This window comes from Cucumis melo, chromosome 6, assembly GCF_025177605.1.
Source record: "Cucumis melo cultivar AY chromosome 6, USDA_Cmelo_AY_1.0, whole genome shotgun sequence".
Classification (NCBI taxonomy): Eukaryota; Viridiplantae; Streptophyta; class Magnoliopsida; order Cucurbitales; family Cucurbitaceae; genus Cucumis; species Cucumis melo.
Window position 1 is genome coordinate 30,793,155 of NC_066862.1, and position 14,126 is coordinate 30,807,280.

Below are 14,126 nucleotides of genomic sequence, written 5' to 3' on the forward strand. Positions count from 1 at the left end.
CCAAAACCGGACTCACTGTCCTTCCCCGTCCAAACTCCAAGAACCACATCCAGAACAGTGTTTAATACATACTAAACCGTAACTTTAAGGTCCATCAACATATAATTTCAATCCACAAATAGCAGTCACAGTATATTTTCATCAGACAAAATATAATATCAGTACTTAACAGTCAACACGCATACAGATATTCAGTACAGTCACTAACGTGTAATCCCCTGTGGATTACTACGGTTTTAGCCTGGACTCGGGGTCCAGTAGTAGGAAAACCCTTACCTGAAACTCGGTTATGCCCCTCGATCGAAAACTACGCTCAACAGATCCACCTAAACGAAACACGAAAGTTTTAGTTGATGATTTCAGTAGCAGTTGTTTTAAAAGGTCAGAAGCGATGTCCGTTGACTTACCCAAGGAAAGGAAACTATCTCCAACCAGGCCTACCGCGAGACCCGAGAACCCAAGTGTCAAACCTGAACTACCTTCAAAGGAGAAAAGTAGGGCCATAACTTATTCCAATATTCAAGCTCTAATCGGATGTAGCAACATTAGGGAATTCATCGAAAACAATCCTTACCGAAGACTCACCGTGACCCGGAGCGGAGGAAGGAAGGCTTAGGTGGCTTGGTGAAACAAGGAGCTCGGCTCGGCTTGAAGGCGCTCGGCTCGGCTCGGCTCGGCTCCACCTCGGCTCGGCTCGGCTTGGTCTCGGCTCGGCTCGGCTTGTGGCTCGGCTCGGCTTGGTTCGGCTGGCGGCTCGGCTCACTCGGCTCGGCTCGCGGCTCACTCGGCTCGGCTCGCGGCTCACTCGGCTCGGCTTGCGGCTCACTCGGCTCGGCTTGCGACTCACTCGGCTCGGCTTGGACAGCCGGCTTGGAGCCGGGTCGGGTTGGACGAAAGAAAAATGGTAGCCGCGGTTTCGATGGTCCTTCTTCCGGCGAACGACGGCGGTACGAAGGCCGATGGCTTGCCCTCACGTCGATGCTGGTATGGTGACAGCCGACGCCGCACCACCGAGGCAGAGACGGCCGATGGCTGGCCGTGCACGCGGAACCCAGACGAAGGACGGTCGTGGACGGCTGTCGCTGTGGCTTCCCGTCGGTGAGGTGCGGATGGAGAGAAACGGCGGTCGTCGAAGGCGCACGGACGGAAGGAGAAAAGAATGAGGAGGAAGAGATGGGCTGCTGGCGGTTGGAGGCGGAACGGAATGGATGGAGGAAGAAGAGAAAATGGTCGGGCGGCGCGCGGTGGAGAGGAGACCGAAAACGAAAAGAACGGGGGGGGGGGGGGGGCCAGCGCGCGTTTAGGGTTTGGTTTTTTTTTAAAAAAAAATTATTATATATATATATATATATAATTCTTAATAATTATAATATTAATAAATTAAATTAAATAATAATATATATTAAAATATAAAGAATAATAATAATAATAAAGTAATAATAATAATATATTAATAATATTAATATTAAATAATAATAATTTATTTTATTGTTTTAGAAATAACAATATTAAAATAAATATTAATAATAATAATATTTATAATATTAATATTATAAACAATAATATAAACATTAATAATAATAATATAATTAATATTATATTATTATTATATCAACTTGCATTTTACATAAAACGAGAAAAATTTTACCTTAAATTTTCGGGGCGTTACAGCTAAATTGGATTTTTATTGTGCCACCCAATATAATTTCCCTTTGATTATTGTCTAGCAATAACCTTTGGTTTTTCTATTTTTCAAAAAATTTAAAATACATAAATATATGATTGGAAATCATAAAAAATAGAATATTTAACAAAAAATATTTATACTTCATGAAAAAATCAAAGATAACAATTTTTGTCTTTTAAGTAGTATTGTTCTATGTATCGTAATAGTTTGTCAATTTTTCTATTTTTAAAAGCTCTACACCAACAATATATGTGATCGAGGACCCATTGAATTATTTAATTCTTGTTTAGTTCAAAATTCATTTTTGTTTTTATGTTTTTTAAAGAGGTCTTTTCAAAAATATAAAAAAAATCGGCAAAATATTTACACTCTATTGAACAATTTCGAAAATAGAAAAAGCCCAGAGGCCCACTACGTAAAATACCAAAAATGTCCCGTCAACCACGCCGTCAACAACACGCGCCCTAATATATTTGCGATCGTTTAGATTAGATTATTGATCGTTTAGATAAGGTTATTGATCATTTAGATAAGGCTACAATTTATACGCGATCGTTGAGATAATGGCTACAATGCGATCGTTTAGATATGACTATAATTTATACGCGATCGTTTAGATATGACTACAGTTTATACTCGATCGTTTAGATATATCTACAATTTATACGCAATCGTTTAAATATAGATTTTTCAATTCCATAGTTTAATTTTGTTACACGATCGTTTAGATTTGGGGACCCAAATCTAAATAGTTTTTTTTAAATTTGGTAAACGATTTTTTTAATTATTTTGGTACGCAATCGTTTAGATTTTTTTACAATATCGTTTACTTTTTTTACACAATCGTTTACATTTGGCTACTCCAATCCAAATTTATTTTTTTAAAGAATTTTTATACACGATCTTATATTTTTTTACACGATCTTTTGCTTTTTTAAAACGGTCGTTTTCATTTGGCTACTCCAATCTAAATGTTTTTTTTCAAGATTTTTTATACACAATCTTTTATTTTTTTTACATAATCGTTTACTTTTTTTTACACGATATTTTACATTTGGCTAGTCCAATCTAAATGATTTTTTTTTCAAGATTCTTTATACATAATCTTCTAGATTTTCACTAGAAGAAATCTGGTCTTTAATGTCGGGTGGAAAAAATGAAAAATAAGCTTTAATGTCGGTTTTCAAAAAGCGGATGTTTAATGTCGGTTTAAAACCGACATTAAACATCATGTTTTTTAGAACCGACATTAAAGGTTTTTTTTATTTTATTTTTTATTTTTTTAATTTTGTAAAAAGTTGAATTTTTCTCTCTCCTACTTTACTCTTTTCTCCTTTCTTCTCTACCAAACCCTAAACTTTACTCTTTTCTCCTTTCTTCTCTACCAAACCCTAAACTTTACTCTTTTCTCCTTTCTTCTCTACCAAACCCTACGAAAGAAGGTTTTCTCTCAACATTTCTTCCCTTTCTTCCTTTCTCAATCTCATCACTTTTTAATCTCCCCTTGGCTTCCAGTCAAAACCTTCATATTCCCCACCTTCACCATCGCCGCCGTGAAATCCGCCTTCCAGAGGCTCCGACTACTCCGATAATGATATGAAAATTAGGGATGATAAGGTACCCAAATATTTTGTTTAGTTTCTTCCTTCCATGGCGCTAGTTAAATCTACTTTGACTTTCTTTTTCATATAAGTTTGGACAATACAGTTCTTCTAACCTATAATTGGATGGAACAGGAAATTGAGGCCACCGTTGTTGATGGAAACGGTACTGAAACAGGCCATATAATTGTAACAACCATTGGTGGAAAGAATGGCCAACCAAAGCAGGTGATTGTCAAAAAACTTATTCTCAAGACTACTGTTATTTAACGTCCTTTCTGACTCCTCTTTTAAAACTTGTTTGGCTTAAGTCCTTTTAAACAGCTACCATACCAGATTGAAACGCTTTTTTATGACAAATCCCAAATGCCTCACAAGTACCATAGTAATCACACTCTGTTTTTATAGCCGACCAATAAACATTCCATTGTGTTTCTTTTTCGTATCCCAATTGGTTTGCTCCAAATTCCCTTTCGATGTTAAGAATAAAATAAGAAAAATCTTGAATGTTGTAGTTGTAAGGAACGGAGAGAGCGTAAGTTTGGTTACTGTCAATTACAAAATTAAATCCTGAGAGATAGTACGAGTTAATTACCATTATTTTTATTATGATTATTCAAAATCGCACCTTCAAGAATATTCACAGCTTCTAGTGTTAATGAAAAGTTCTCTGTGGATGGAGCTCCATGTTAAGCTTGATCTTTTGATCTTTTGTTCTTGTGGCAAAATATTCTCTTTTGTTTCCTTGATTAATTGAATCTTTAGCCACCAAAAACAAAAACAAAAATATAATAGACTTACCCAAATAAAGTTCATAACTTTTGTATCAATTTTGAAGTTTAATTTCATGGAAGGCAATTTTTACCTAACCATTTATTTGATAAAAAAAGATAAGTAACAATTTCTATAAACTATCTGATTTTAATAGAAATTAATCTTGGCACAAAATTTTGTTTGAGATTGTTGCTTTATATATATTCCTATGCTGAAAATTGCTAATTTATTATCTTTTTTTTTTTCTTAGAACCTATTTTTGTGTATATGCATATGTAATTAATTTATAAATGCTATCAAAAAGTTATTACCATAATATAGACTATCAGTTACATGGCCGAGCGAGCTGTAGGACACGGTTCTTTTGGAGTTGTATTTCAGGTATGTTGTTCAGAGCTTTAAAGCTTTTTGATTAGTAGTGAGCATGCTAAGAGTAGAGTACATTTCATCTTTTTTATTTTTAAGAAACAAGATATATTATCAATGTAATTTTGCAGGCAAAATGCTTGGAAACTGGTGAAACAGTTGCAATTAAAAAGGTTCTTCAGGACAAGAGGTACAAGAATTTGAACTTCCTCCTTTTCTATGTACCCTTTTGCTCAAATATTCTGGGAATCTCTTATTCTTTACTTTTTCTTCACTTTTCCCCAGTGTTCATATTCTATCCTTTTAACCACCTGCATTGTTCTTACTATAGAGACTTAGTTTTATAATGAATATATAACAGTTTACAATTGTATAAATTTATCTTATCCTAGAAGCAACACTTTTGGGATAAGCCTGGTAGTGATAAATTATAACTTTGGACCATTAATATTTACATTTAGAAGTATATTAATGCAATAAAAAATGAAAAAGACGCATACAAACTAATTGGTTTATTTGAAACTCTGTGGTCTGAAATTTTATTGGTGAGAAATATTGCATTTCAATAATGGCAGTAGAAGAATCTTTCCATAATGATGGTGTGTAGGGGCATGGGAACAGCAGCAAACTCAGTAGTTTCCCACCGTTAAAAAAAACAGGTAATATTTGATATCTCTGCAGTAGACAAAACATATATGGCTTTCTGATCTTTGCCTTCAGTTTTGTTTGCTTTATGGCTCTATCTCTAACACTGACTGCAATGGGGCATATACCAAAGCAATGCGTGGAGAGTGGCCAAAGTGTACCTTTTGCTGCTGGTGCCGGAGATACCAACATTTGTGGTGGTATTGTTCAGTTGTATTGGGAAAGGATTCTGGGACGAAGCTTAGATTTAAATGGCCAAGTTCGTCAAATTGCCCTCAAGGTAAAAAGTTCTGGATTATGATTCTACTAGAAAGCTGTCTGTGACAACCATCTTAACCTGGACGACTTTTTTGTGGATACTTTAATGTGAATGTATTTCCAGGCCATAGTAAGCTTGTGGGTTGGTGCTGTGATTAGTAGCTGGTGCAATTTCATAACTGTCTTGTATGTTGGTAAGTGTTTATAGATTTTGCTTCTCAAAACATTTACATCTTTAATTTCTTTGATGATATATATCATTTACCTATAACCACTAAAGAGATTTAGAGTGTTTTTGGTTGATTTAGATATTTGATATCATTTAGATATTTGTACAATAGTGTTCTTTGAGCGTTCCGATATTATATGTAGATAACAATTGTTTTTGTCGTGCTTGATTGAATGTAGATAACTGTATATTTTTCCAGGTCATTTTCTACTAGAGGAGGATGATAAGTTTCTAGATAAGGTTTGAGCTACAGTTCAGGAAGAGGAATGTCAAGCCCTTGCTGCATTTGGTGCCTGTTTCCAATATTAATAATTGTTTGAAGAAGCATTTTCGAGACCTTTAAAATGTCGTGATTTTTGAATTTATATAATTATGTTTGGTTGCAGTTAATTTTACAAGCGTGTTTTCATTGTTGGTGGAATCAGACTTGAATAATATGAGATTTATGTGCTTTAAGATATGAATGGGATTTATTGTTGCTTTAAGATATGAATGAGATTTATGTGCAAGTGCTAATAGCATTTTCATTGTTGGTGGAATCAGACTTGAATAATATGGTTTCCTACGGAATGTGACTTGTAGTTTCAAGTTTGTAGTTAATTTCACTTGTTGGATTCAATGTTGGTTTATAAAAAATGGACAATAATACAACAATTAAATAAATATAAATTTCTAAAAATGGACAAAAAACAAGCCTTTGATGTCGGTTTTAAACTGACATTATTGGCCTCTTTAATGTCGGTTTTAAAACGACATCATAGCCCAATCGACATTAAAGGGCTTCAATAACACTATCAAAGATGTCGGTTTAAAACCGACATTAAAGCCAAACCGACATTAAAGGGCTTCAATAACACTATCAAAGATGTCGGTTGAAAACCGACATTAAAGGCCTTTAATGTCGTTTTTAAACCGACATTAAAGAGGCCTTTAATGTCGTTTTTAAACCGACATTAAAGTCCAACCGACATTAAAGGCCTTTAATAACGCTCGCAAAGATGTCGGTTGTCAAGTGACATTAAAGCCCTTTAATGTCGGTTTTAAACCGACATTAAAGGTCAAATTTCTTGTAGTGTTTGCTATTTTTGTTCACAGTCGATCTTATACACATTAGCTTTTGCTATTTTTTTTACACAGTCTTATACAAAGTTGTGCCAAGATATAATGTCAAAATTCTTGAATTTTTTAAAATATCAAAAAATAATTAAATATTATAACTTGACGTTTTTAAAATGTCAAAAAAAAAATATATATATATATCATAGCTTTACAACTTGATATTTATAAAAGTGTCAAATTAGTCCACCTCTGTATTTTCATTAAAAATTTTAACGTTTTATTTTTTAAATTACTCATTTCTGGACGTTTTTCTTTTTCAAAAATCATCAACTATTTAAAATCAGAAACATAGAAAATGCCTCTCTTTTTAGTAGTGGTTCGTGGAAATCGATAGAGATTAGAGATGGTGGTCGAAGTTGACCAGTAACAACACTTAAATGTGATGCTCAGAGCTTCACATACAGTTAATTGAAAGAGAGATCTAAACAACAAAAAGTATAGCTTGTTTCTAAAACTTGGTATTTCCATTTGAATTTGACAAGTGTTTACTTCTGGAAAAGATAATAAACACGGTAATTAAATTAGAAAAAGTTAGTATAATTTTTAAATTGGTAATTACAATGGATAATAATTTAACAGTTCTAGGTGAGTATAAATTATTTTTAAATAATTGTAAATATAGTAAAATTTGTTAACGTTAGACTTTATCCTTAGTATATTGTTATGAGTTGATTGACTCTTTCATTAATATATTCCGACCAACAATGTAATCTATTGATCACTGATGATCTCTAAATTTTGAATATACTCACCATTAATATACTCCGACTAGCAATGTGATTTAGAGCTACATCTAAGTTTTGTTACATTTGTAAATTCTTTAACATTGTACTTCCGATCAAGGGTATTATATATTAAAATTCTACATATCTTCATACAAAATAAAGAGAAAAGTGCAGCCACCTATTTTTGTCGGGTTTAATTTTGATTACATATGATTATTTCTAATTTGTGGTTAATTTTCCATAATAGAACAAAGTGATAATAAAAATTAAATAAGGGGTTTTTTCAAAAATAATAATAATAAATACTAACTATTTACACTTCACTACAAGAAAATAGATCTTTCCCGACGCATATTTGAGCGTCAGGAAAGACAATGTCGGGAAAGAGATGCTACACCGACACCGTGAACTTTGTGTCGACAGTGGCCTGAAACCATGTAGGTACATGTCGAGGAAACCTAAAATTTAAATAATAGTATATCTTTTCTCTGATGCAAAGTAAGTATACGTCGGTGATTCCCTAGCTACGCTCGAAGTGCAAGTCTCTAATGTCGGGAAAAATGTATATTATTATTTAAATTTCAGGTTTTCCCAACGTGTACTTGCATGACATCAAAAATTTTCTTACTAAGGCGGAAGCTATCATTGACCACGTTGGAGAAAATGTAACGTTTAAATTATTATTTCAAAAATTTTCCGACGCCATAAGTGAAACGTCGGGAATGAATCCAACTAATCCGGACGTTTTCACTTACGACGTCAGCTGTAGAGGTTCTTGTGAAATCTTCAGGTTATGTTGGAATATCCCATATTAATAAGTGTTTTATGCACACAGAACACATAATCATAACGAAAGAGAAAAAGTTATAGAACAAGAGAGAGAGTTCCCGTTGTCGTCGTCGTCGCTGTCTGCCGACTCTTTACCCATTGTCGTCTTGTTTCGTCGCCCACCATCCTCCCTTCGTCATTGCATTTCGCCATTGTCTCTGATAGAAAACATACAATCGCAGCGAAAACAGGATCAGATATTTACTCTAATTACATCTAAATTAATTTTAGTAATTAACATGCATTATAAAAACCCTAATTAAATTAAATTAAGGATGAATGAAAAACGTACCTTTGTAGCTTCCCGATACTTCATAACCTCCTTATGAACACAATTTCGGACTTCTACTAGAGTTGACCCACTAATCTCCAGATTTGGAACTGGGTTGTGGGACCCGTTCAATGAAGAAAAAAAGAGAAAAGAGATGGAATTTGAAGGATTGAGATCTAAAAACATTTCTCAAAATAATAATTAAAAAAAAAAACAGAAGGTTTTTTTCTACTTTGAAAAATAAGCTATCTATAAGCAAATTACATGCAAAATTGCATGTAATTTCTTCATAAAATTTCAATACCTATTTTTCCATTAACCTTTAGTGAAATTACTCACCATTTCAATTTCTCTTAGTGGGCTTGGTGTCATCACCATGAGCTTCCACATTACCCACTAAGAGTTAGTTGGATTATCCAACAGATGTTGGATTTTTCCACTAACTTTGGTCAATGGGCAAAATGATCATTTGACCATTCTAGTCAAAGTCAAACTTTCATTTTTTACCATTTCTTCTGTCTTGACTAATTTCAATCTTCCGAGCATGAATCCACATTCATTTTTCTAAAATTCAAATCATATTTAAATATAAGGCCGATCAAAGTTTTACTTTTCAAGGTCAAAAGTCAATATTTTGATTTTTTACAACTTTAACCACTTCAATTAACTTCGAGCTTCCAAATATGAATATGTGTTCATATTTTAAATCACATTTAAGCATAAAGCTCTTACTTAAAGCTATAACCGACGACTATATCATATATACTTTTCGGTTTCTCTTCTTTACCTAATTCGAACGATTTGAATTATTCCAACAAGTTGTTCTAAAATAATTCCGTATGAGCTAGCAGGGGAACCTAATGGACCTATAGATCATTGGCTCCAACGATCCGAGATGAACTAGCTAAACCCTTTTAGACCAAGCTAATCAACATTCGTTAACTAACGAGTCATTCCACTAAAGTCTCGTAGTTGCACTCCCCTCACTATAGATATATTTATGTCCATCTGATATAACCATGATAAGTAAGTTAATCATTTACAAGTTGTTCGTAACGTCGGCTGGCTCAAAATACTGTTTTACCCCCAAAGCTACATCTTGTTCTTTAAGTCCCACTGATCCACTATTGAATTATTGGTTTAAGGTCCAACCTATAACTGAATCCCTCTCGAGCCAATAAGAGGGTGGGGCCCTTTTGTTCAAGAATTGGATTTAGTCTTTAAAGGAACAACCTATCTACTAACCCTAAAGCAGGTAAGAGTAAATTTCGTCTTGCACCCTATGTTTCCAACTATCAATCCCATCTTACCCCTGAAATGTGAGGCTTATTGGGCCAACGCTAATGTATTGCCCTCACCTATGCAGATCTGAGGATAATCTTGACGGAACAAAAAATATCAGAGAAACATGTAGCGGAAGACAAGGATCATGCTTTACTCTATATGCATCTAAACAATTTAGAAATTAATATGCTGTAACTAAACGACAGACCTAAACGAAGAATATAGAAGGTAAACGATGAGCTTACCTTTGTAGTTCTCAACTTCGTCTTCGTTCCAAAATTTATTTTCTGCCTGAAGATCACGAGCAAAGACAATTTGGTTATTTGACCAATTAAGTCAAAGTCAAACTTTGACTTTTCTTAGTCAAAAGTCAACTTTTTGACTTTTTGCTATTTTATCCATTTTGACTAATTCCAACCTTCCAATCATGAATCCGCATTCATGTTTCTAAAATTCAAATCATATTTGAATATAAATCCAGTCAAAGTTTTGTCTTTCAAAGTGAAAAATCAACATGTTGACTTTTACCACTTTGACCGTTTCAAAACTTTCTATCTCTTTACCTAATTCGAACAATTCGAGTTTGTCTAACATATTGTTCTTAGTTGAATCCATATGAGCTAGTAGGGAAACTTAATGGACCTATAGATCATGGGCTCCAACGATTCAAGATTAACTGGCTAAAACTCTTGTAAACCAATCTTAATCAACATTCGTTGACTAAAGAGTCATTCCACTAAAGACTCTTAGTTGCATTCCCCTCATTATAGATATATTTCTGTCCACATGATATAACCATGATGAGTAAGTTGTTCCTTCACAGGTTGTTCGTAATTTTGGTTAGGTCAAAATACCCTTTTATCCCCGAGATTACATCTTGTTCCTTAAGACCCACTGATCCACTATTGGACAATTGGTTTAAGGTCCAACCTATAAACCTGAATCCTTCTCGAGCCAATGAGAAAGTGGGGCCCCTTGTTCAAGACTTGGATTCAGTCCTTAAAGAAAAAACCTATCTACTATCCCAAAAGTGGGTAGGAGCAAATTTCGTCTTGCACCCTATGTCCATAGTTATTCACTCGGTCTTATCCCTGAAATGGGAGGCTTATTGAGTCAGTGATGATGAGTTGCCCTCACCTATGCAGATCTAAGGATATTACTGAATGAACAGAAGTTCATAGTTAGCTCAGAATTAAGATCAAGTTACCTAAGTCATTGTAATTAAAATAATCAGTTTATAGTTTACGGCATTATAACTAAAAGTGACTATTTCGTAGTTCGAGTCTTATGCAAACCATTTACATAGGACGCCCCCATTCCCATGTCTCTACATGAACGATTCAGAATTACATTGTTTGTATTAACTATGGAGCGGGTCGCATCCATAGTGTTTTACCAACAAATCTCGTGTGAACAGGAGTTCGCAGTTAGCTCATGATTAAGATTAAGTTACCTAGGTCATCAGTAATCGAAATAGTTAGTTTTAAACAGTGAACGACGTTATAACGTAAAATTGACTATTTCATGGTTCTGTCTTATGTAAACCTTTTAGATAGGATGCCCCCACTTTCATGTCTCTACATGAACGATTCAGGATTACATCGTTGTATCAACTACAAAGCGGGCCGCATCCATAGTATCTTTAAATAAAGAGCCCAAGCCTTTATTTATATACTATAGACTATTTAAGCTATTTACTCGAACTTAATCCATATTCATGTCTCTACATAAAGTTCAAGTTTACTCAAAATAGCCTTGGGATCTTAGTTTATTGGATTTAAGATTATAGTATTTAATATCTCAATAATGACTTTAATTGAATAGGATATGATTACAAACTACAAGTTTTAGGACATAAATTTCAACATCAATCCCTCTAGGAGTTGAGAAAGAAGTCAACCAATTTTGATATTTTATTCGACTATAAAAATCTGACAATCCCAGCTCAAGTAATAAGTTGATATGAAAATATGAAAGTGGGGTTTATAAAGCTCTTATTCTTTTCTCTTTTTGACTTTGAATAGTCTGGATGAAAAACACAAAAGAATATTCCAAGGACGTTGTCAACTCCCTAGCGCGCTTCTCTCTTTAAACCCCCCTTCTCCCCCGCTCTCATTTCAGTCGAGCCTCAAATTCTCAATATCCTTCTAGTTCCATCTTTGACTTAGCCCTTATCAACGAGATGGGTCCGGAGGACTATTCCATATATCCCTTTGTTGAATTTCATGACCCCTTGTTCTTCAATATTCTTTGAACCCTTTATTCACTTCATTGCACTCCTTTGAAGAGATAGTCTTTTTTTTTAATTGAGGGCTTCTCATTTGATCCTCTCCTTCTTAGTCGAGCAGCTTCACATCTTTCATATTCATATGGATTTCTGAAATATTAAATCAAGGGTCCGTCCGTAGGTTATGAAATAACTCAACTGAAAGGATACAAAGGTTAGGACTTGAAAGCGAAAGTCCTTCATTATATTCAAAGGCTCAAAGAATTTGAGGAATCCATATCAATTCATTTGGGCTTAAAGGAAGAGGAATTGAATTTGGATGCCTCCGCTCTGCTTCTTTAGCGGGTTTTCCTGAACCTACTCCGTAAGGCAGAAGACTCCGAGAAAGTTAAAAAAAATCAATTTTTCTTCTCTCCTTCGCAAATTCTTTGCACCTTCTTAGTGGAGTTGCTTCGCACCTTTTAGCTTGAATCTTGGACTTCTTTCAGTTGAGCCTTCAGACTAATTAAGCTATGTAGAACCAATTCAGATAGAGGCACAATGAAATATGCGAGGAGAATTTGACATAAAGAAAGAGACAGTTGCACCACCTTAATGAACAAGAAAACCTGGAATATATATTCAGTTTGACAGTGGAATCAAATAACTAAGAACGAAGATTTGTTGGGAAGGAAAGCCGTCAGTATAATCATAGGCTTTCTCATTTCTCAAATTCTTTGAGCCTCTTTCATTGATCTATTTTGATGTCCAAGAAGAAACTTCAGAATTACTGTCACACCTCGTTCAAGGTTTTTCCCTCTAACCTGGATCGTGGTGTGACTCTACTCTTTAAAACATTGCTTTCCGAAAGTAAGATTTATAAATACTTTTTCAAAAAAATTCTATAAAAATTTCGGCAGCGTCTCTCCTAAAATATGAGTTAGCCAAACCTGAAAGGGAGAGATTTTCACTTCTATATATAGATATGTAGTCTTCATACTCAAAACACAACAAGTGTGTCTCAGCACACACTCATCTAGACTTTTCTAGAGTTTCAAGCAGAGTTCATAATCAAACTAGATACTAGCCAAGAAATAATTATAGTCTGAAAGTGTCTCAAAACATATGACCTTGGCGTGACCCTCATTACTTCTAAGAACCTCATTATACAAATACAAACTTGAAGTAAAAACATACGAAAAGAATAAAAATCTACAATCAATGAGAGGAAGCTTAACCAATGCTTGGTCCTTGACCGCTACCTGGGGGAGGAGGAAGAAAACATTTAAAATGTAAGCTAAATCTCAATTAGTGGCAAGTTTTAAAAGCAAAAGCTCAGAAAACATATCTTCAAACTGTTTAGATATGACATCAATAACAAAATAGTAATTAAAACATTGAAATCATATATTACCATAAACCACATGTAAAGCCAACAAACCTGTACCCAATCAACCATGGCAAGGTGACTAAATATATGGTCAAAGATAGCTCACACATGACCAAGGAATCATGCGGCCAAAACTAGCTCACACATATTTAGTACCTGCCATGATAGCAACCTCCATTCAATCCAACCGTGATAGCATACTAAATACACGGCCCAGAATAGCTCACATGTGATCCATATCTGTGAAGAAACACACGGCCAAACGGAGCTCACGCATATTTAGCACCTACCACAGTAACAACCTCCATATCCGCTCTTATGTGCACATAGAGCCACCCACCATGGGTTAAGCTAGGCCCGAATTCATATTATAATCCTCCATCCATATCTTACCTAGGCTTAGGTTCTCGAATCTCCAATCATGGTCTCTTTTAGCCCCGGAACCCCCTGACAACCATAGGTAGTGCTACATAAACACATTCTCGTAGCCTTAAGGATAATCACCAACATTCATAATATCACATATTTCATGTTCAACAACCAAACATGGTCGGGAACACATTTCATAAAGCCATTTTAAATCCTTAGCGACTAAAACATGTTTTAAGAATAACCTTTCATTCAAAACATCCACGTTTAATAACAAATCCAGTATTCCTTAAATCAGTTGGCGTATAAATCATGATTAATAGGTTTGAGTTGAAACATGCTTTCGAAATATAAGAGTTCATGGACAATAGAAA

General features: G+C 34.6%; 2 protein-coding genes across 2 annotated transcripts; both read left to right on the plus strand.

The window, feature by feature from the left end:
- The first annotated feature begins 3,028 nt into the window (after nucleotides 1-3,028).
- On the plus strand, nucleotides 3,029-6,049 carry LOC127149967 (shaggy-related protein kinase alpha-like). Its single transcript, XM_051086524.1, has 4 exons — nucleotides 3,029-3,304; nucleotides 3,424-3,516; nucleotides 4,384-4,443; nucleotides 4,560-6,049. The coding sequence occupies exons 1-4, from the start codon at nucleotides 3,284-3,286 to the stop codon at nucleotides 4,773-4,775; spliced, it is 390 nt and encodes a 129-aa protein (XP_050942481.1). The 5' UTR covers nucleotides 3,029-3,283; the 3' UTR covers nucleotides 4,776-6,049.
- Nucleotides 5,149-6,049, plus strand: LOC127149968 (uncharacterized). Its single transcript, XM_051086525.1, has 3 exons — nucleotides 5,149-5,353; nucleotides 5,456-5,525; nucleotides 5,760-6,049. Exons 1-3 carry the CDS (start codon nucleotides 5,162-5,164, stop codon nucleotides 5,804-5,806), a joined length of 309 nt encoding a protein of 102 aa, XP_050942482.1. The 5' UTR covers nucleotides 5,149-5,161; the 3' UTR covers nucleotides 5,807-6,049.
- Nucleotides 6,050-14,126: the final 8,077 nt, after the last annotated feature.